Source organism: Eptesicus fuscus, chromosome 22 (assembly GCF_027574615.1).
Source record: "Eptesicus fuscus isolate TK198812 chromosome 22, DD_ASM_mEF_20220401, whole genome shotgun sequence".
Taxonomy (NCBI): Eukaryota; Metazoa; Chordata; class Mammalia; order Chiroptera; family Vespertilionidae; genus Eptesicus; species Eptesicus fuscus.
The window spans coordinates 43,256,979-43,280,146 of NC_072494.1; the positions used below are offsets into that span (position 1 = coordinate 43,256,979).

A 23,168-nucleotide genomic window follows, 5' to 3' on the forward strand; every position below is an offset into this window, starting at 1 on the left:
AAAAAAAATACATATTTTATTGATTTCAGAGAGGTAAGGAGAGGGAGGGAGAAACATCTATACATTCAAAAGGCTAAGCAACCATCCAACCGTCCGGTAGGTATGACGCGCACTGACCACCAGGGAGCAGACGCTCAACGCAGGAGCTGCCAAGCCGCGGTGACTTGGCAGCAGTGGTTCTGGAGTGACGCACCAGGAGGAGGGAGCCCGATTCCAGGGTGCGTCACCCGAGAACCAACCTCTCGCAAGAACCACCCTCTCGCAATCCGGGACTCCTCGGGGGATGTCGGACAGCCGGTTTCAGCCCAATCCCTGCAGGCCAAGCCAAGGGTCCCCACCTGTCGGAGGGACCCAGCTCACTCCACAGACACCCTTCAAGCCATGGTGCTGCCCTAGGTGTGGCTGGCTGGGAAAGGACCACAGGAGGTTGGTTCCAGGGCGTGTCTGGCCTGGCTTGCCCAGTCCCGCCCCGCCAGCCACCTCCTAATTAATTTCCTTTCAATATGCACAAATCTGTGCACCGGGGCACTAGTCAATGATAAGAGATAATCACTGATCAGCTGCCTCCTGCACGCCCTCCGCTGGGGATTAAGCTCAGAACCCAAGCATGTGCCCTGACCGAGAATCAAACTGTGACCTCCTGGTTCATAGGTCAATGCTCAACCACTAAGCCACACCAGCCAGGCTATTTTATGCTTTTTGACAGAACTGTAAATGGAATTGTTTTATTAACGTGTCCTTCTGATAGTTCCTTACTGGTGTACAGGAATGCAACTGACCTCTGTGCACTGTTGAGACAGGAAGGGCTGGGCCAAGTCATGAACAGCTGCATAGCTTTATTATGAGTTAGGAAACGTCCATATTAAATGCATTATCCTACAAACAATAACCTATGAGTGTACACAAAATGACTATGAGCTAACGTTATTTAGTACTTCTGATGCTTCCATTAAATTCAACTTCCAGTTACAAACATTAAACTATACAAGCTATGTACAAACCCCCTGCCACAGGTGCATCAGGTGGGCAGCGTGGCCATCCTCTTCCTCAGCTCAGCTGCCTTCCCCTCCAGCTCAGCACAGCCCTCCTCGGCCGCCTTCCCAATGCCTTCATGGTACTTCTCCAGAGCCCCTTTCAAGGTCAGAAATATTTCCTAAGTGGAAAGTGAGATGGAATGAGTCTATGCAACCATCTAACTGAAAATGAGTTACAAGAATCATGGTCTGATTCCTATTTATTAATATCATGTGCACGCATATGCGCGTGTCTGCTCTCAATAAAATCCCTCTACAAGCCAGACAGACACGTCAACAAGTCTGCTCCTCAGAACAACGAGCCTGGCCTGTCACCACGGCCTGGGTTCTGAGACATGAGGACTTAACTGTCAAGGAAACTTTCACTTCGCTGTTCTCCATGGCAAACACCAGGCACACACCTAGATGGCTGTGGCAGCTAGAGCCTCCGCGCTGGAGCCGCCATCACTGAAGGCCTGTACAGAGACTCACGACGAGCCCACAGGGCTGGGAAATGCCCCAGGGCCTCATCTGGTCAGGCTGCTCCACCAGCAAGAATGAGTTTTCACACAAACCCACATGCATGTGCTGAACATAAAGAAACATGAAAGCAAGTTTTCAGCCTGAAGATAATTTCTTCCATCTCATACTTAGCCAATGTATTTTTGATCTTTTATTACTTATTTATTTTTTGAATTCTCAAACCTTGTGCTGGGGCCCTGACCAGAGTATGCTGGAGGTTCTAGGCCCCTCGCCATTCACATGCGTACAGGCAAGGACACAGCAGCATTACTAGGTTAAAGGCCCCTTGGCCCTACACATGCGCAAGGGCAATGCCTCAGCAGTAGCACTATCTGTACTGCGCAAGCGCACCCTCCTGTAACCTGCTTATGTTAATGTAGCACGAGTCACTACTTGGCACGAGGCCTCTGTGTGTGTATCAGGTGCCCCTGACCGGCCAGTTGTTGGCTGCTTTGTTCACAATAAAGCATGTCCCACCTACCTGCTGTCACTCATGTGTTCTTCCAATTTCCTGCACCCAAGGGGGTCCAGTCCCTGGCTGAGGAACTTGCCCCCAACACCTTGACATAAGAATGAGTAAGATTCTGAAAGGTTAGAGGAGGGGTCAACCTCTCCTCTGGAGAACTGACGAAATCTTCAAAATGAGGGTGGCATAACTGACGTTTGAAGCTGGTGAGATTACCTGAATCAATTTCTCATCAACACTCACCTGGGACTTCAGTTTCTCCCTCTCCGTGGTATCTTTTAGTTGCTGAATGGCAAATTTAACTTTTTGGATTTCCTGGTTAATGGTGGTTATTCGCTCATACACAGCACCTCTTTTTTCTTGAACTTTATTGCAATCTCTAGAGAAAATGGAGACAGCCAATTATAATTCCTCTTTAGCATCTAAAAGGCAAACATTTAACTCTGAGTTCAATTCCAAAGTGAACATGTGTATCTGACACACCTCAGCCTTGTCTCAGGAATAAAAGCGAACAGGTGACGACCCCAGTGTGGGGCTACACGCGTGCTGGGCGCCCACAAGCCACATGGGTCTGAGGTCCCAGTCCCCGTCCAGCGTGTGCCTCGCATCCACTGGTAGGAATGTGAGTCAGGGCAATTCCACTGTGAGGCAGCTTGGCCACAAACCTAACGCCCAGGCTCTGCCCTTTGTTGCATCCACAGGAGGAAGAAAGCAAAGGAAATGGTCCCCCGACCCCTAATATGCCTTTGAGAGGCTCCACAGTGACACCAGACATCCCTGACATCCCTCTCAACTACTCTTAGCACCTCAGCAAGGACGGGAAGGAGACTGAACCAAGGGCCCAGCACACAGCTGACAGCTACCACGAATGCTAACACGGCAGCTCTTCTCTGAGCACAAGACCCACGGTGCTGCCAGGCTGCGACAGGCCGGTGCACTGGGAGGTGGGCCAGCTGGCCGACAGAGGAGAGCACTGAAAAATTATGCAAATCACAGAACTGTGACCCTGGAAAGAAACCCAGTGCAGCAACATCTCCAAATCTGGACATGGCCCCTAGGACCCCTAGCTGTCTCGTCCTTTCCCGCCCTCCCTGGGGAACGCCTTTCTGGAATTGTACGGGTTTTGGAATCCCAGCGCCCTGCCCGGACTGCTCCGTACTCAATGACTGTGCGCTTGTACTGCTTGACGTCCTCGTGCTTCTTGTTGATTTTGAACTGGGCTGTGGCGAGTTTTTCCTTCTTCACATTCATCAGTCTGCGCAAGGAATTCTCTTCTGTCTTCAGTTTCTTCAGCTCTGACTCCCCGCTCTCAATCTGGTCCTCCAAGTTCAGGTTCTGTGTTATGAGATGGACTTCAGATCAATGCGACCAAGTAGGGTTTACAGACAGAATGAACGACTCTTTCTAGAAGAACTGCGCTCAGACATGATCTGAAAGGCGAGGGGGCTGTTTCAGCCCTGCACCTGCCGAAGCACGCAGACTGCACAGAGACACCAGAAGGCAGGGACAGAGAGCGCGCAACATCCAGGGGCTTCCCGTGCCGCTTTCTCAGCAGAACTGGAACAGAGGCGCGTACAAGCCCAGCTGAGAGGCGGAGGAGGAGCAGGGAGGAGGGTGGCCCAGAACTGAGAGAAGCAGGGACCTCCCCCTGCTCTGCGGCTGCCGAGGGCAGACAGGCGAGCACGCGGTGGGGAACCAATACCTCGGGCCATCTCCTGCGCTAACCTCTACTTCCTCACTTGAGAAATCCCTCACAAATGCAAGGGGCGTGGCCTGGGGACAGGCAGGGTGAGGATGAGGAAGGTGAGAAAAGAGAAGGGTGCTCAGGTTTCTAGCCAGAGAAGCTGAATGCTGGTGCTGGCCCTCCGCCTGCAGGGCAGACACTGTCACTGACTTTCGTCTCTAGATCCCAGGGCTCACTAGGTCACCTGGAGGAGCACTTCCAACAACTGTGAACACGAGTTTAAAACTCCCACTACTTTTCTCTGAAACCCAGAGCAAAAGCGAGGTCAGTGACGCCCCATCCCCGTCCCTGGGGAGAGCTCTGCCCCAGCGCACAGCCCCGCCCGGCACTCAGGGACCTGCTTCTTTAGGACACGGTACCGGAGAGGAGGCCAATCCCAGGCACCGACACCGTAATTCCAGGGAGGACACAACTCACCTCCTTTAAGACACCGGCCAGCTTCTCCCTGTTCTCCGCCAGGTCCTGTATTTTCTTCTGATACAGCTGCACCTCCAGCTGACAGGAGGGCAGGCCGTCCACCGAGTCGCGGTACACCTCGTACTTCTCCATCACTTCTTGCTGGAGAGAAAACGCAGAAACCGGGTGAGAGCCTCGTCGGGACACGGCAGTGACGTCAGTGCTCGCTGGGCAGTGATGCTGCCGCGGAGCAGCAGAGCGCACTCGGACCCGGCCGGACGGCACAGTCACGTCGCATCTGCGCCCAGGGGCGCGGACAGAGAAAAACTACCTTCATTCACCAGCCCTCCCACTGAAGCACCTCCCAAGGTTTCTCCAATGATCTGAAAAGACTCCATTTCTGCCATCACTCCCACTACCGATTCCTCCCAGGCAACTGCCTCCCCAGTTATAATCTTAGTCCTTCGTGTAAAGATGACTACTCCAGCTCATTTTTAAAAAGACTAATTCCTCTTCTAAAACCAGAAATGAGCACTGCTGACCACAACCACCCTAACAACGAGGGCTTCTCTCCTGCCCCAGCCCCTTCTCAGCCAGTGGTCGTCATCAGCAAACTGCTGACCCCTCTCCCTGCTCGTTTTTCCGTGGCCTTTCGAGCTAACAGCACCTTGCACGTCGTGGACATAACCCATCACCTGTCACATGCACTACAGGTATGTCCCCTAGCTGCACTGCTCTCTACAGCTTTTGGGTTTCCTATCTTAATTTTAAAAATCCATCCCAGACCAAGATTGTATAAGTGTTCTCTTAAAATTTCTAAAATTGCTGAATTTTTGAATTCAAAATTTCAATCCAGTTAAAATGTATTTTTGTAAGTGCTGCAGGTGTAGACCCGACTCCCTCTGCTTCTAAGTGAATGGACATTGAATGAGAACTGTTTGCTAAATAATCCCCTCTTCTCTCAAAACATTCAGATCTCTGTGGGGCTCTCGTTCTACTCTGTAACCTTTGTCTATTCCTGTGTGGTAATTCTCAATACTCAGGAATTACCTGCGGAACAACCACAGAGATGAACCTGAGTGTCTTCCATAGTTTATAAAACTTGCCGCATAAAAGATGCTCAATCGTCCACCCGCTTCTACTGAGTCCCACCCGACCCACCTCTCCCCCGGGAACCAGGACCTTTAAACCAAGTCCCACCACGCCCAGCACTCCCCTCTTCAGTCACTGTGGTGTCTTGGCTCAGGTCAAACCCAGCACCCTGAGCCCGCGACCTCTGCCTATTTTTCCATCACCTCAGGCCACTCTCCTTCTAGGCCTCAGGCTTTGTTCCCAGAACACACCCACAACCTCGGGAACTTTGCATATTCTGTTCCCTCTGCCCAACGCAAATTTACTAGGATCACCCCTGTTCCTCCTTCAGATGTCCACCTCAATTCCTCCCCTTCCCCCACACCCATTTCCACAGCTAAGGCAGGCTCCCTCATTACACTACTTCAAAGCACCGTCTGCTACTTTTTTGTTTCTCTTCGTGGTGATTTTTAAAAAAGACTTTATTACCTGGAGTTTTACATTCACAGCAAAATTGAACGGAAGGCACAGAGACTTTCCATATATCTTCTGCCCCGACATGCAGACCCTACGCTTCTTCAAAGTACATATTAAAACCTGTTATCATATAATCTATAATAAAAGCGTAATATGCTAATTAGACCGGAGGACCTTCCGGATGAAGCTGGGGCTGCGAGGGAAGCCCAGGTCCCGGGTGCCTGCCAGCAGCTGGATAAAAGCTCGGGTCCCAGGTGCCTGCCGGGGGCCGGAGGGTAGCCCTCATCCCGGGTGCCTGCCGGCAGCCGGAGGAAAGCCTGGGTCCCGAGTGCCAGAGGGAGGTCGGTGCCAGCAGCGGGGGAAGGCCTGCTCTTGCACGAATGTCGCGCATCGGGCCTCTAGTTGGTTGTAAACCTGTTGAATACCTTTCTCCCTTAAAATAAAGTACCTCAGTCTCATGAGGGTCACCCAGGGCAAAGCCTAAAAAACATGTTGCCTAAGTGAACAAATGCCTTCAAATTCTATGTTTTACCCCAAACCCACTCTGAGAAGAGCCACAAATTAGAGATTCGAGTCAAACGCTTAAGAGGGAGAGATGGATAGGTAACCAAGAAACCAGATAATTAACAAATGATTAAACAACAGTTGCCAAAAAGACAGAAACTCGTTAAAATAAAAAGGAGCCTGGCTGGCATGGCTCAGTGGATGAGCGTCGACCTATGAACCTGGAGGTCATAGTTTGATTCCCGGTCAGGACGCATGCTCAGCTTTCAGTCTGGGCTCCCCAGTAGCGACGTGCAGGAGGCAGCCGATCCATGGTTCTCTTTCATCATTGATGTCTCTCTCTCTCCCTCTCCCTTTTCTCTCTGAAATCAATAAAAAACATGTAAAATAACATTTAAAAAAATAAAAATAAAATAAAAAGCAAACTTACCCTAGAATTTTTAAGCTTCTGGACTGTATCTTTCATTTTTTCTTTATAATTCTTTAACTTCTCTGGGGAATCCACAATTTTTGTTTTCAAACTCTCTTGTACTTCTTTCAAAGAAACTACTGATAATTTTAGTTCATTCTGTGGAGAAGACATTTTAATATATTAGATGCAACATGAAGTTGGAGATGTCCCATTACAATAACAGGAAAAAACAAGGAACTTGGGTCCATATTTGTGGCAGTGGGGGTGAAATTAAGTGATGGCCAGTGTTTCCTGCCTTGAGGCTCACATTCATGTCCAGGCCCCAGGCCGAGCTCGTCCCTCAGTCCCTCTCGGACTCATGTGGAGTGCCCTGGCCCTCCAGTGTCCAATGGCACCCTGCAAGCCAGGCACACAGGTCCTGTGCTGGGCCATGACCAGTGTGGTCCTCCTGAGGGTCACCACCTCCCCTGGAAACCCTCCCCACCTGCTCCAATCCCTCCAACAGCAGGACACAGGCTCACACGCCACATTGTCCTTGTGCATTTCAACTGTTTCTCAACTGACAGAACAACATGGGCGTGTGACCAGTTAGTTACTTGTGATCTCCCAGGACCCAAGCAAAGTCACAGCACTGAGACGATGCTATGACAAAAGTTCAATTTGTTTCATTTTAAGGGAAAAGACACAGGAGACATTTTGACTATAACACACCCAGTTAAACACCCCTCCACACAAGCTCCCCAACCCCAATGCTGCTGAAGTGAGAGGTGCTCACCAAATGCTTGGTTCTCTCTAAAATATCGGACTTCTTTTGGGCATTTCTCTCTTGCAGCAATACCTGAGGAAAAAGCAAACAACTCTTTCATAATGACTCAAGGCAGATTTAGAGCCCCTCAGCGCTCTTATAAAACAGGGGTAAGGAAAGTTGGTGGATTAGACCAGTACCCTCACGCCCTCAGTCCACACTCTCAAACCCCACCCACCCCACCCCCTGCCAGAAGCGCCCACGGCTCCCTTACTGAGGAGCTCAATCCAACAGCTGCTCAGCATTTGCGGCCGCCGCGGCAGCCCAGACGGGAGGAAAGTAGGGCTGTGGTGCCGAAGTGATAGGCTCTCGTGGAGATGAGAGTTTTAGGGTTCCCCAAGTCTCAGGCTGCTGCCCCCTAACTGCACTGGCATCCTGGGCAGCGCAGCAAACCCTCCGGTGCTTCCGTCTGTCCAGGGTCTGCACATGTACTCCCGCCCCCATCTGCAGACGCTCTTCTCAGAATCAAGGTCTCCCAGGACACACACCGTTTTCTGCCGGAAGTCCTGGTTCAGCAGCTGCTGCAGCTCCTGGATCTCGTCAGAAAGCTGCTGGAACTCGGCCTGCTCCTCTGCTGGAACAGAACTGAGCAGAGCGGCGCCGTTAGCCCACATGGCGCCAGGTCTGGACTGCGGGCCAGACGGAAGGCTCGGCCTCATGGCACTTCCCTGGGAACACCCTCCGCCTTCGTGTCTGAGATGGACCAGCTGCCTCCAGGACACGCTCCCTCCACTTCCCCCCATCAGGTCTTCCTCCTTGGGGACCATCTCCGTGGGTACCATCTGCGCACCCCACCCTCTGACCCTGATTGAGAAAACGGACCCGGAGCCCCCTGCCCTGCCCGCGCAGCTGCTCACTGGGCCCGACAGCGCCTGCTCTGGCCCTCCCAGGCCTCCCTAACTGACCCTCACATGCCCAGTCTCCTCCACAGGAAGGTTCTCAGGGTGAGGCTCTGAAACATGGTCTAGAATTGTTCCTTTAATTCTGTTCCCTACTCCCAGTGAGTCTGACAAGCTCTCGTTTCCAGCCACCAGCGTGCATCCCGTCAGTCCCCTTCTACCCCTGCGGTCCACATTCTACTCCGTTCCCCAGGGAGCGGGTTCTCTGCATGTTAGAGCCCCGTGTGGCTGTGACGGACACAGACGTGCTTTGCTGCATGTGCTGCCGATACTCCCCCAGTCTGGCCCTGTCGCTTGATCTGCTGCGCTAAACCCACCACGTGAAACTTGAACATCTGCCTCCTGTGCTGTCTTTCAGCTACTGCTGTCCCTGAAGGCAATTTACAGGCAGGCCTGATACACTCAGACGCAGCACGTTAGCAGGGATAAAAGTCCGTCAGTTCCAAATCAGAATACACAAGGCCGAGGAACCCTAACTCGTGAACGATTCTCCTCCTGACTGGCCTGAGTCAACAAAACGCCCCTCTGCTGAAGGAGAATGCTGACAACTGGCCCACTGCGCTGCTGCTCTCCCGTGCAAGCTAAACACTTCCGGGGCAGCTCCAGAGAGTAAGGTATCACTTGGCATGTGTCCAGCTAATGCACTAACAGCAGGAAAAAAACAAAAGATGTATTACATCCTAAGAGTGAGATAAAAGAAAAGGTAAACTTAAAACAGTGTGATTAGGTAAGAGACTTGAGATCTACTGTAAGGCTGTCAAATGCTACTTACAATCTATTTTGCATGTTTGAAGTGGCATTTATTTTATTTGTAAATCTGCTACTTACTCGAGTTTCTCCAACTTCATTATCGCCTCCTGGTGAGCCACATTTAGCTGCTGCATTTTGTCCACAGAAGATTTCTATTAAAGCATATTAAAGCAAGTTTAGTAACTTCACATTAGCTTCCAACATAACCAGCAGCATGCTCACACACCAGCTGCCAGGGCAGACGGCAAACACTCACTCCATACACCTTGCACCTTTCACAGGAACAAGCATGTGGGACGGAACCAGCCCCTGTGACAGTGCATCAGGGGTTCTGGGCTGCTCCACCCGGAAGTGGTGGTGCGAGCCGGCGCTCTGTGCGGCGCCAGGAACGGCAGCTGAGATGACAGTGCCTGGACGCCAGCAGCCGGTCGCCCTGAGGAGTCAGTGCTGATCTAAACCACAACCCAGCTTGTTCCAGTGCTTGCACAGTGGCAGCAGCCATTCGGGTGGTGGCCAGGGGAGTGTCACAGGGGTCTTTGTAGAAATGACAGATGTCTGAGCTGTGCCTCAGAAATGAGAAGAAATGAGCCAAGCCAAGGTGTATGCGCGCTGGCACACACACGTAGGCTTGGGGAGCGTGGTGTGGTTTGTGCGAGGACGTCTTCATTGGTGCTCAGTGTGGCGGGAGCTGAGTTCTGAGTGGCTGGCTCGGGTGCTTTTCCAAGAGTGTGTGCCCACAGCTGCGGACAGAGGGGAACAGCCCTTCCAAATTCTCGGAGCTGCTATGAATGTGCTTATGTGTGACGGTTTACTGGGCTGCATGCTGCCATGCGGTGCTGGGCCAGCATGAGAAACAAGCAGCATGCAGTCAGGCCGACACTGAGGAGCAAGCACGCATCCCCAGCCTCGGTGATTTAAGGGCACTGCTAACATCCACAGCAGCCCGGGGGCTCGTCACTCCGCTCCTCCCTGACACTTCCTAAAGTAGGAAGAAGCCTCAGCCATAGGATGCCACAGCCCAGCCTCTCCCTGACGGCACCCAACAGCCAAGGGCGCCTCACTAAGATGCCCTCCAGTCACTAAGCTGCACCCTCACATCAACACAACGCTCTTGGTTCCACAACACTCAGTCACCCGGGAAACGGGTTCAAAGCAGATTACTAGTTTATGAACAAGGCTACTGGTCTGGCACGTGACCCAGAACCCGTCCCATCTTACGTATTGCCACAGAAACTCCATGTACGTGTCCCGGCACGCTTCCCTGAAGTGGATGAAGTTGATGATCCCACTCAAAAACCGACTGGTCCGATTGGCCTCTAAAACAGAAAGCGGGCTCCTTAAGTAACCCTTTGAAACAACATCGAAGTGGACACTACCCTCTCCCACATGCACTCTGCTCGCAGGGCACAGACTAGAGCTGTGTGTGCTGGAACTGGCCCCGGTGCACAGAGTTCGCCCTGACTTAAAGATCGGAATTAGCTTTGCATTAATAACTTAAGAAAATGTTAAAGGCAAACCACTTTTGGCCACAGAAGACGGCAGAACCAGCTTTCCGCTCCCGTCTGAACCAACCAGAAAGCCAGGCCCAATGGCTGCAGCAGCCCCAAGAGGGGCCCTGCGGCGGGAGCCCTGCCCACGCGCCAGCCCACCGCCACCGCAGTGTCCCGGCTGCGCCCAGGGCGGAGGGGCACAGACTCAGCCTCTGCTGAGCCATCAAAGTAGAGTTAGAGTACGGCGAGACCAAGGCAACCCCAGAATGTACACTGGTCTCTCCAAACTAAACTCCATCGCCCGACTTACACTCCATTTGTTCAAGAAGGGAGAGAGAAGCGCCAGCAGTATAAGGAGAGAAAAAAAGTTTTAAAAAGACCTGAATCAAACTTTTATGATTTATAACTAGAATATGTAAAATGAAAAATCCACTCAGTGGGGTTAAGAGCAGACCTACAGAGGAAAGGACCAGTGAAATGAAGACAACAGGAAAGCCAGAGTCGAGCGTGAACAGAGCACCGTGCGCTGAGGGACACCCCCAAACAACACAATGAGTGAGTAACGGGAGCCCCACAAAGAGGAGGGGCAGAGGGACTTTTATAAAATAGCTGAACACTCTCCACATTTGATAGAACTACAAGTATATCCAAGGAAGTAAGCAAATCTAAGGGAGGGGGCGGGAGGGGACAGACAAGTCCCCAAAAGGCACACTGTGATAAACTGCCGAAAACCTGTGGCAGCCTTCAGCAGCCAGGTGGCAGGAGAGTTCGTCCAGGCTGAGGAGCAAGGGGCCGGGATCACTGACCTTCACAGAGAACAGCTGACAATGCCCTGGCCCCACCGGCCACAGGGAACTGGAGCTGGGAACCCTGCAGGATGTGGGACCTCAGCAGGGCTGCACACATCCCAGTGAAAGGCTGGATTAGGGAATCTCTCTCCCACCAGTGCAGGGAGATGACAAGTTACTGGCACCTCTTCCCTGTCTTTGCTGAGACAATCAACTCCTCTGAGAAGTCTAACTGTGACCACGGCCACATGGGTTTTAGTGGAAGCAAACTCTGTATGTGTTTCTAGAACCATCAAAATTAGGAGCTAAGATAAAAAGTGGGCTTTAGACAATGAAAACCCTGGAAGAACTTCCAGCAAAATGAATCTCAGGAGGGATGTGGCCTTGATCCAGGAAGCTGAAGACGAGTTTAAACTTATAATCCAAAATGCACATGGGCACCTGTGTGCACGCACACACACGCACAGAAAACACCTCTCCCCAGTCTGTGGGTGCAGCTGAAGCAGGGCTAAGGGGAAGTTTATGGCACTAAGCACCTTTATTAGAAAAGAAGAAACGTCTCAAACAGCCTCAGCTTCTGCCTTAAAAAAATAAACGCCAGGGGGACGGGGGACGGGGGGGCCAAACCCAAAGCAAGCATGAAAAATAACACTAAGCGCAAAACCCAATAAAATGCAAAACAGAAAAACAATTCAGAAAAAGCATTGAAAGGAAAAGCTTTTTCTTTGAAAGACCAACAAAATGGAACACCCTCGAGTCAGAGGGGTCAGGGAGACGTAAGAGTGGAGAGAGAAACTGCTCACGTCCCAAGATTCCAGAGACAGGTGTAATGATGCGGGAGACAGGAGCAACGCTGTGTTAATACCTCTGCCAGCCTAAGTGGGAGAAGGAAGTCCCTGGAGAATGGAGACCAGCAGAGGAGCCTTTATTTATTAGAGGCTGAATTCTTAATCTGAAACCTTCCCCTAGATTTCTTACAAATGGTGACTTTTATGTAGTGTAAAGTACATGTCAATCAACGAAACAAAAGCCAGGAGAGTCAGAGGACAAAAACAAGCTGTGAACAGCACAGCGGGCTCTTGCGCCGGAGCCCCTGTGTGTGCGCATCAGGCAGAGGCGAGGGCACCTGAAGGCAGGACAAGCGAAGCTTCTGACATAACAGCGTGACTATTCGTGCTTTACTGAGACATTCCGCCCCAGTAACAGGACTCGTACATTTACAGCTGATAAAACGGAGCCCACTATGCCATATCGCCGCTTGCCTACTACTTGTATTCAGACTCTCAAACATACAGAACATTTTTCAAATGTAAGGAATTCAGAACAACTACTCAGAAAAACAGCTTTTCTGTGGCTCTGTAAAGGACAGCATTCCAATATTAGGATTAAAAAAAAGCATCCTTCTGAATGAGATCCTCCTTCCTTTGGGTTTCACGTTTATTCGTGGGAAGGTGTTGCGAGACCCTCACTCACTTGGGTACAGAATGTCGGCCGTCTCAAAGTCATTCACCCGGCAGATGGGCAGAAACGAGTTCCTGGAAGACAGTGGAGAAAATACTGAAGTGTGCTGTCGATCACACACAAGGGACAGAAACAGCTTCTTTTCAACGACATTTCTAGATACATTCTGAACGTCAAAGGACCACGGCAGACATCCCCTGTGGGACTGAACTTGCCTTTTCTGTACATCGCCTGAGTGCCCGTGCCCAGGCCCAGTGGGAGATACAAATAAACAGCGCACACTCACGGAGGTACTAGGACTCTTAAGAACACAACGCCTCCAACAATTTTATATTCACACCCCCTTGAAACTTCGATTCAAAGTGCACAGGTGGAGGCAGTGAGTCATGCTCACTGAAAGTCTACAATTTAAAATATATATGGGATGGAGAGGAAGAGGGTAGACATTCCTATCCAAAGAAAATCATGTCACTAAGAGAGCTTAATGTAACGTGGATAGGGTTAGACTAAGAAAATAAAATGACTCTACTCACAGATGAATGAACAGGTTGCTGACGGGTAAGAAGCCTTCCATCAAATGTGGGTACATGACGTCCGAATTCACTGGCATCTAAAGGGGAAAACCAGAAAATCTAAGTTACACATTAACCTGACGAAATGAGAAAAGTCGTCAAGAAACCTCAACCAGAGTAAGACCAAATTACATTAACTTACCACTAAAGGAAAACAACAACCAACAATACAGACCCTAGAGCTGTGGTTAACATTAACAGCGCGGCTCACAGAGGGTGTGCAAGAGCGGTTCTCAACGCAGGGGGGAGGAAGGGCGCTGGTCCCGGCTTCTAAGTAGCAGCGCGACTACGCGAGCTTTCACACACGCACTCTTAACCGTAGAATAAGCCAGGGCGGAGCGTGGGCCTGTGTCAGACACAGAGCGAAGGCTCGGCGAGGTTTCAGTGGCAAAGCCTTAGATTTGAAGCACCGTGCTGTGATGCGGGGTCATGTGCACCTTCAGACGGCGCTCCTGCTAGAAATCCCTGATGTGCTGAGCTCAGCCACCTCCCTCAGCTGCCTCCACCTCGGGGTGTCCTTTCTCCTGACGCGGCTCCTTCTGAGAACAGCGACTTGGAGCGCCTGCCTGGGAACCTGCCCATCTGAGGCGCTGGGCCTCTCACTGGGTTCTGTCTGACTAAAGCGGTCAATATAAACCATCATCATGCCTGAGATGCCTTTCTAGGTGACATTTTATACCAGCCTTTCATTTGGTTACAAATAAAGCGAAGAACTTCCTGAGCCTGTGAGGCGCCGACCCACCATGTAGAAGTGCTCCAGGCGCGTGCCGTACACGATCTGCAAGGCCCTCAGGTAGATCATGTGCAGGACCTCGGGCTGCGGGAGAAGCACCTGTTAGTGCTGGGTCACTGCCGTCCTCACCGCCCCACAGCCACCACATGCAAAGGACAAGACTGACGTCTGGGGCGGAGGGCGGGCTAAAAGGGGTCAGGGGGAAAATGGGGACATCGGTAATACGTTCAACAATCAAAATACAATTTTTTAAAAGACTGAAAAATTTCTCTTTTTCACTTAAAATATTTCCCTTCAAAGAGTTAATTTTCCCAAATGTGAAAATGCCTTATATACTTACCATTTGCTCATAAGTAGTGAGGGGTTGGTAAGATGGGCTGCCTGAGCTCATAGACACAATGAGAGCAATTCGACCCAAATCCTACCCAAGCAACCCCCACTAGGCCAGAGGGGCCAGTCTTCCCAAGGGAGGCCCTGGGTGTTAAGGTTTCCTTAGATGTCAGAGTTACGCGAGCACTGAGAGCAAGGTCTAAGTGGAACAGGGCGGGCAGGGATTTTTAAAGCGCCGTCTCCGAGATCAGCCGTCCCCAAATGCTGGCCTGCAGAGCTGTCCTATCCCCATGTAGCTGCATCCATCCTGAGAGCCTCCCTTTCATTTTAAACAATTAAAGGGGCACCAAGACCAGAAAGCTGCGCTCCACACCATGAACTAGGCCTCCTGTGCCGTCACTTCACAGGCAGCACACCCAGGAGACTTTGGGATCACTGCGGCGCACAGTTCGTTCATTCCCGCACTGAATAACTGCGGACAGAAGGAACAAGTCACGCCCCCTTGGGACACAATGCAGGAAAGGTAGCCAGTGAGCTTCCCGCGGGCCGTTTCCCAGCAAGTCCTGTGCTGGAGGCCCGAGGACACCCTCAGAGCACCACTCCAGCAACAGAAACCGGAACCGACTTGGCTGTCCACGCTTCAGAAGCGCGCTCTCTTTGAACTGAATTCCTAGTGGAATGGAGACGTCACCCCACATGTAAACTTGTTATTTTAAAACGACACGAGGAGCATCTCTGTGGCTTAAAACGACTGGTCTGCACCAAGTACTGGGCACAGGCCCTTCTCCACACCCGAGACCCAGCGTTTAGTCTGTTCTCACTGCGTCCACCCACCTGCACAGTCCCGTCTCACCTTTGGATTGGGATAAAGATCACTCTTGGAGAGGTTTTTACCATCAGCCCCGGTGAGGATTTTGTTCCGAACATGAGTCACAATCTCAGCGACATTGTATCTGGGGAAAGACAAGGTCTCCATCCTGGGAGTCTCCGGCTAGTCTGGAGGAAGAAGAGCAGATCAGAGACGGGGCGGGACAGCAGCTCTCCCCGTCGGGAAGCTGATGCCCACGGGGAACCAGGAGCCCAGCTGACGTGCACAGGGTGTCCACATGCACAGGGTGTCCACAGCCATCGAACAGCCGGGCAGGGAGCCCAGTCTTTCACAACCACCTGCAGCTCCTAAGTCACTTCTGCTCTGAAGTAAGGAAGCTACTTTCTAATTTCCCCATGCTGTTCTCTTTCATATGGTTGAAGAGATGAGAAACCATGTTTTTCTTCTTTAAATTGGGGGCACAACATCGATCCTGAGAATTAATCCTCAAAGCAAGGTATGTAGGCAGCGCCATCCGCAGAATCATGTGTAAACAGTGGCAACGCTGTCCTCTGACTCCACCTACTCACCACAGCGGTGAGACGCTGACAGGGTTAAGACGCAAGTAGGGACAGAAAAACCTGGAGAAGAACAAAATACTGCGACTGGCAGGAATTCTAACCACCACAGTGGCAACTTTAAGAAAACAAAACAGAAACCACTTCGCCTAGTGTCCTCCTACGGTGACGTGGGCCCGTCCCCAAGCGCAGTGGTCCTCACTGTTGCCCCCACACACACCTGGCAGTGTGGGGAGGCTCTGGCGTGGGGACGGCATGGGGTGCTCCTGCTCCAGCCCTGGGTGCAGACTGCTCAGGAGGCGGAGGTTAGGAAGCCCCGCAGCCAGGCCTTCCCTCCCTCCTCTCCGGTCCCAGCAGGACGCCAAGTGGCAGCATGAGCAGCCACAGAAGCCACCGACAGCCACACTGTTTTCCCACCAAGGACCCCACTCCCAGGGGAGCCGGCGCCCAGCGAGCCCAGGGGAACTGCTCACCGCTGCAAACAAAGGGGAAGGACGGCTCCGGAGCGCCAGCGGGGCTAGGACACCAGGGCCAGACACCACCTCTGCCGCGGGCCGCAGCGTTCGCAGGGCTGAGGCCTTCCCAGCTCCGCGCCCCGTCGGGCACCCACTCGGGACTCAGGAGTCCCCACCGCAGGGGGCGGGGCGGGAACCCCTCCGCAGGCTGCAGGCGCCTGTGCGCGGGACGGTCACCCAGGGCCCCGCTGCCCTGAAGAGGGTGTCCTCATCCCTGTTCGGACGGCCGCCCGGACACAGCCGCGCGGGTGGCCCCACAGGCAGCCAGGTGGCCGCCCACGCCCACAGCCCCTCCCCGGGATCCCGACACCAGGCGGCCCCCCGCTATCCTTCCGTCCGCGGCGCTGGGTGAAGCCAGGCTGACCTCCGTCAGTGCCGTTTGCGGCAGAACCTGCAAGCTCTTCCACCACGTCGGAGGCGAAGCCCGCTGGCAGGGCCCGGCCCCGGGCGGGGGACGGGCTGCTGAGAGGCGCTATGCCCGAAGGCGCCAGGGCTCCCCAAGGAGGCGGGCGGCCGGAACCCCAACCCCCTGCCCGCGCGTCCGCAGCAACTGCCGGGAGGACCTGCGACTGACACTTCGCCGGACCGAGGCGGCTCCCGCGGGAGGAGGACCACGCGCGCCCCGGTTACAACGCGACGTCCGACGCCTGCGGCCCTCACTGTCGCCGACGCCGGCCGCCCACCGCCTCCCGCCTCCCGCCCGCGCTCACCGCTCGGGAGACGACGAGCCCGACCAGCAGCCACGGGCGGAGCCACCCCCACGGCGCTGACCGTTGTCGCAGTTTAAACCCGCCGCCTGGCCCAGGGGCCCCGCCCCTTCCGCCTACTTCCGGCAACGGTCTTGCCGGAGGCCGTGGAGGCTCAAAAGACTGGAGCTGCGCGGGCGGCGCGGGCTCCACACGGAACTTTTCTCAGGGCTCAAGCATCCGGTCGGGCCTGAACTCCGCCGGAAGTGGGCGCCAAGGCTGGGTGCGCGTCGGGGGGCGGGGCCGCTGCGAGCTGGCGGTTGGATTCCTGGGTGCTCACGCATCTGGTTGTCCTTTGCGCTCGGTATCTATATTCATTATGAATGAATAGGTAAACAGATGAATATTTTCACTAGCATTTCGGTGCATAGATATTTACATATAACAGTTTCTATTTTGTGGTAAAGTTGGGGCTGCAGACACCCTGAAAATGCAGCCGTACGGGAAACAGCAAACCCTGGGCACGTTTTGAACGCACGGCGTAGTCACTGGGTGGCGCTGTTGCACTAAGAGGACCTGACCCCGTAGCAGCTTTATTTCGTCTTCTTTTACACAAGTAAACAGAATTACACTGACAGACACGAACACTGCTCCGGGTGCGAACACTGAGTCCTAAGTTCACTGGCTTTGAGGAAGGAAGACGACGCTGGGCCCTGGCCACCTGTGCACCTGCCCGTCCGTCAGCCGGCTCGTCCTCACTCCTGGAACTGAGCTGTGTTTTGCAACTTCCCAGCAGGGGCTTCGGCTGGCACGCGGCACGCAGGTCAGACCACGTGTTCGCTCACAGGACTGTACAGTGTCCCCTCCGGCTCCTCCCTGGACTCCGCCCTCCAGTCGTCAGCCACTGCGTTGGCTGCCATGTGCTTAGGAACTTCCTGTCCATACATGTAAGCAGAACAGCGATGTAACAGGTGTGCATGGCTCGCCTGTTGTAAGCAGAAGCTCTGGGCCAGTGGTCGGCAAACTCTTCAGTCAACAGAGCCAAATATCAACAGTACGACTGAAATTTCTTTTGAGAGCCAAATTTTTTAAACTTCTTCTAACACCACTTCTTCAAAATAGACTCGCCCAGGCCGTTTATTTTGTGGAAGAGCCACACTCAAGGGGCCAGAGAGCCGCATATGGCTCGCGAGCCGCGGTTTGCCGACCACGGCTCTATGCAACAGCACTGGTATACGTATGGAGAAGGTGTTGCCCCTGCCCTGAAGGGCGTGTGCACACGTGTGGCATGAGTGCGTGCACGCAGACAGCACGCTGCACCTGAGCCCGAGCAGCCGGTCTGGGCGGGCGGTGAGGAAGCCCAGTCTGCCCAGCAGTCGGGAGCTGGGTCTCGGGTGCGCACGAAGCCGGGAAGTCCCCCCAGCATTCAGCCTCCACCCAGGCTGGCTTAGCAGGTGTTCCCCACGCGGCAGCGAGCGGGCAGCGGGGCCCCAGCAGCTGCAGCAGGAAGCCGCGCCGAGGGAGGCCTGCGCGGCGCCGAGGCCCGGAGAGGCCGGATGGGGAGAGAAGCCAGGGCGGCCGGTCTGTCCGGGTGCTGTTGCGCGGGTGTGTCCAGCTCTCCTCGGAGGGCTTCTCGGAATCACGTCACGGCACGCGACTGGCCGGCGAGCAGTGTCTGGCGGACTGCGTGGGGACCCTGCAGCTCCATGGCAGAGAGCTCTCCGGGTCTCAGGCGGGGGGACGCACCTGCTGCGGAAGCCGCTCCCCGGCCCCAGCAACGCCGTCCAAACCCCCGGCCTCCAGACGTCCGTCCCGGGCCGGGCGGTGGCTCCCTCCCGGAGGAAACTTCCGAGCATGCTTTGTGCCCTCCCGGCAACCAAGGACCTGGTCCATACAGCGTGCTCTTCTGGGGGTTTCCACGTGACCTGAGCGGGTGCTGCGATAGCCCAGCCCCCAGGAGACACCAGACGGGGCGGCTGAGGACTGCAGGGGCCGCGGCAGACAGGCAGCCGGATCTCTGCGCTGCTCTTCGGGGCCACTCCTTCGGGGTGGCAGAGCCCTCCATGTTTGGGGACCACGCAGAGCACGGAGGCACGTGGTGGCCGTGTGCACCGGCTCCTGGCTCACACTGCGGAGGAGACGGCCTCTGACACCCAGGTGTCGCTCAGGAGCACTCACTCCTCCCGGGAAAGCATGACTTGTTCTCCGTCCCCGGCACCGGGCCGCAGACCTGCGTTCGGGACTGTGTCAGCTCCCGCTCCTGGGCCTGCGCGGACCAGAGGCTGCGGTGGCTGAACAGTTGTGCGCGGTGTCTCAGCCTCCGCCTGGGACAGGGACCGGGGCTGTCCCGCCCCGACGCTGCTATCACAAACCTGAGTGTTCTTAAAGGGCGGGCGGGCTTTATTTTTCCTGCCAGACTGCATAAATAAGTCAGAAGAGTAATTTGGAACTTACCTAATTTACATATATATGCATATAAATATCCTATCCCTCCAAATGAAGTGATACGCTGGCATATATGGTACATATTTTATATCTCTGTGTCCTTTTCCCCTTCATCCCTTGCATTGGGACCTGGTATATTATTAATGCTCAATAAATATTTGTCAAATCAGCCAAAAATGAAATGAAATGAAATTTAAAAAGGCAAATCCACAAACCTCTCAGCAGCGAACAGCAGCGGCTGTACTTTTTCTTCCTCAGAAACAGATCGGCAGCCCAAGCCCGCGCCTTGGAGGTGTCCCTGTGGCCGGGCAGTCGGCCAGCCCCGCCCACGGGACCGGCGAGAGGAGGCAGGGCCCGGGCCGGCCCGCTGCGCGTTGTCTTCCGAGCACCTTGCTCACCACAGACCCAGGTGGCAGAACCGTGTGCTCACGAAACCTCTGGGAACCGATCTCATTCGCTCCGTGTTCTCGATGGCACTTGGGACAGGATGGAACTCTCTGTCCCTTGTTCCTTTTTCCTAGCTCTACCCACTGCTGTGGAAAGGGGGGTCTGATTTTTTAAAAAGAAGAAGAAAGAAAGAAACTTGCCCAACATATTAACAATATTATCGAGAGAAAGACATTATTTCGTCTTATAGAAATGATGCTCTGGAGCAGTGGTCGGCAAACTCATTAGTCCACAGAGCCAAATATCAACAGTACAACAACTGAAATTTCTTTTGCGAGCCAAATTTTTTAAACTTAAACTTCTAACACCACTTCTTCAAAATAGACTCGCCCAGGCTGTGGTATTTTGTGGAAGAGCCACACTCAAGGGGCCAAAGAGCCGCATGTGGCTTACGATCCGCAGTTTGCAGACCACGGCTCTGGAGAGTCAAGAACCAAACAGCCTCCTCTGAACATCATGGCATCAACCTGACATTGGCCATCGGGGCCGGAGCCAGGGCGTTTGCTGGAAGCCTGGATGCCTTGCAGGTGGGTTCCAGGACCTGGGGTTGGGGTGGGAGGGTGAGGGCAGAAACAGGAGAGGAAAGGCGGGGGGTGGGGGAGACCAGAGAGAGGGAGAGGCACACCCCCATCTGGGAAGCAGGAGGGCAATGTTTAACAGCCGATTTTCTGGGGTCAGAGGGCCAAGGTCAAATCTGTCACCTTGTTAAACAAGCAAGATACTAGTCCAGCCGTCAGAGAGTTGTATTAAAAATTAAATAAATTTGTCCACGTAAATGGGTCAGAACATCCAAGTGGTAATCATTTGATAAGTGTTAGCCATTAGCCTCTGAGTCAGCCTCTTTGAGCTGGGAGGACATGTGTGGTGGATCAGCTAACCACGCTTCAGCCAGACGGGCCTCAGTGCTGACGGTTTCCTCCGGCCGCCCAGCTCCCTGCCTCGCACTGTGATGTCATCGCCATCTCTGGAGTCTACACTTCTTTTAAGGAAATAATAGCACAAGCTCCTCCCTTTCCCCAAACCTACATAATTTCCATTTTTTTTGTTTTTGTTTGTTAACCCTCATCTGAGGATATCTTTCCATTGATTTTTAGAGAGAGTGGAAGGGGCGGGGGGCGGGGGGAGAGAGAAACATCCATGTGAGAGAGACATTAATCCGTTGTGTCCGGCTTGTGCCCGACTGGGACTGGGGATGGAACCTGCAACCCAGGTACATGCTCTTGACCAGGAATCGAACCCTCGACCCTCCCGTGCACGGGTCGCCGCTCTGACCACTAAGCCAAACCTGCCGGGGCATTTGTTTATTTCTTGAACCAGGTTCACTAATGGAACATGTTATCTTCCCGTTTAGTTTTCAGTCATATTTTTTATGTAAAATCTGTGTTTCCTTTATTCAAAGTGCCATCAAGCAAATGCTCATAATATTTTCTTGAAAAGCAGGACTGAATATCTGCCCGGTAAACCCATTATTTACTGTGCCGGCCTCCAGGAGATCCTGGGAAACTTGTATGTTTTTAAAATTATATTCCTGTGCTCCGGCTGCTTCGGCAAGCGGCTACCTCGCTGTCTGAATGTCTGTGGTCCCTCGGAAACGGTGCTGGGAGGAGAGGAAAGTGATCCAGAGGAAACTATGCGGAGAAATGAGCCGGAAAAGTGCCCGCCTCCCTCGGGGCCTTCCCCGTGCGCCTGGAGCCCCGCGGAACCGCTCTCGCCGGCACGTGCAGAGGTCCGTGTCCAGGGGCCTCAGGGTGCTCAGGTGGCCGGGGGGACGCCCCCTTTGGTGTTCAGGTGCGGCGGCGCATGTTGTCTGGTCTCCACGTGTTTGTGTTGTTCACAGCTTGCTTCCTCAAGTTGATTTCTGGTTTCATGCCACTGTGCATGGAAGAGGTTGCTGGATGTGATTTCAGTCTGAGGTGGGTTTTTAGTGTCTTAAAATGTGATCTGTCCCAGAGAATGGACCATGAACACTTGATAAAAAGTCTTGTGCAGTTATGGAGTGAAAGGGCCATTAGGTCAATCTCATCTGAAAGGACACTTAAAGCCATCGTCCTTATTAACTCTCCCCCGGATGTCTGTCCACTGATGTGAGTGGGACGTGAGCGCCCCCCAGGACATGCCGTCCGTCTCTCCCTGCGTGTCCACCTGCCATTGCGCTGTGCAGGGGCTCCGATGCCGGGTGCACAGACACATCCCATTGTGGGGCCCTCTCCTCCGATTGGCCCCTTAGGAGCCCTGCGATGTCCTCCTTTGTCCTTTTAGACACTTTCTGTCTGACAGACTCTCTTGTCTGATTTAAGTGTTGCTACTCAGCTTTCTTTTTGTTTCTATTTGCACATAATATCTTCCTCCATCCCTTCACTTTCCGCCTGTGTGTGTCTTTCGATTTGAAGTGAGTCTCTTATAGGCAGCATATACGTGGGTCCTAATTTTTAATCCACGCAGCCTCCCTGTCTCTCTATTTGAGCATTCGGTCCATTCACCTTCACAGCAGGAATCTGACCAAGAGAGACGAAAGGCTCTGCCCCACAGGACCACACACAGGTGTTCACAGCAGGTTAGTCATGCTCCCGGACCCCGGAACCCCCGCTGGCGAGCAGCCCGGGTGAGGGTCCGCACAGCCGAACACACGCGGGAGTCCAAGGGAAACGCGATGCGTGCCATGTCCGGGTTAACCGCATGTGCCGTGGGAAAGAAGCCACACACAAACACTTCGTGTGTGCGGTTCCATTCATATAAAATGGCCAGAAAAGGCCGACGCAGAGACGGAAAGCAGTGCTTGTCTGGGAAATCGTGGAGCGTGGCAATGAGAGAGAACAACAGCTCGTTCGTAGTGATGGTTGTGAAGCTCCATCCTTTTACTAAGCCCATTGAATTGCTCACTTACAGTGGGTGGATTCTACAGAAGTTAAATCAGACTTCCAGAGCCCTGGCTCGTGTGCTCCGTGGTTAGAACAGCGGCTCTCCGGACCCAAGGGTCTTGGGTTCCGTTTGGGTCAAAGGCACGTACCTGGTTGTAGGTTTGATCCCCAGCCCTGGTCAGGATGCATATGGGAGACAACCAATCAATGTCTCTCTCACATCAATCTTTCTCTCTCTCCCCCTTTCCTTCTCTCCCTCCCTCCCACCCTCTCTAAAAAGAAGAAGAAAAGTATACTTCGATAAAGCTATTTTAATGAAGGCTTAGAAAAACCATGAGGAATGGCAAAGGCCGAGCCTGGCTTGTATATTTGGCCACAGGGACTGTCCTTTCTCATCC

At 53.3% G+C, this 23,168-nt stretch overlaps 1 protein-coding gene across 3 annotated transcripts; it reads right to left on the reverse strand.

Annotated features, from left to right (window-relative positions):
• Positions 1 to 819: 819 nt before the first annotated feature.
• On the reverse strand, positions 820 to 17,134 carry NUF2 (NUF2 component of NDC80 kinetochore complex). Of its 3 annotated transcripts, XM_054711637.1 has the most exons (15): positions 16,699 to 16,782; positions 15,601 to 15,882; positions 15,287 to 15,429; positions 14,113 to 14,187; positions 13,332 to 13,408; positions 12,811 to 12,872; positions 10,278 to 10,375; positions 9,138 to 9,211; positions 7,899 to 7,995; positions 7,381 to 7,443; positions 6,624 to 6,761; positions 4,163 to 4,303; positions 3,161 to 3,336; positions 2,245 to 2,380; positions 820 to 1,153 (listed from the first exon to the last, which is right to left on the reverse strand). In XM_054711637.1, the coding sequence occupies exons 3-15, from the start codon at positions 15,407 to 15,409 to the stop codon at positions 1,019 to 1,021; spliced, it is 1,395 nt and encodes a 464-aa protein (XP_054567612.1). In that variant the 5' UTR covers positions 15,410 to 15,429; positions 15,601 to 15,882; positions 16,699 to 16,782; the 3' UTR covers positions 820 to 1,018. The 3 variants fall into 3 exon arrangements, with proteins under 3 accessions (XP_054567612.1, XP_008151318.1, XP_054567613.1); XM_008153096.3 differs by lacking the exons at positions 15,601 to 15,882; positions 16,699 to 16,782 and adding an exon at positions 17,045 to 17,134; XM_054711638.1 differs by lacking the exon at positions 15,601 to 15,882 and having other exon boundaries at positions 16,699 to 16,787.
• Between the last annotated feature and the right edge of the window lie 6,034 nt (positions 17,135 to 23,168).

Bases quoted from the DNA above. Each gene is read 5' to 3' on its own strand.
- NUF2 (XM_008153096.3), bottom strand. From the start codon at position 15,409: ATGGAGACCTTGTCTTTCCCCAGATACAATGTCGCTGAGATTGTGACT. The intron at 14,188-15,286 runs GTGAGACGGGAC...CTTCTCCCGCAG, and splicing joins ATCTTTATCCCAATCCAAAG to CCCGAGGTCCTGCACATGAT. The intron at 13,409-14,112 runs GTGGGTCGGCGC...TTTCCCCTTTAG, and splicing joins GCCTGGAGCACTTCTACATG to ATGCCAGTGAATTCGGACGT.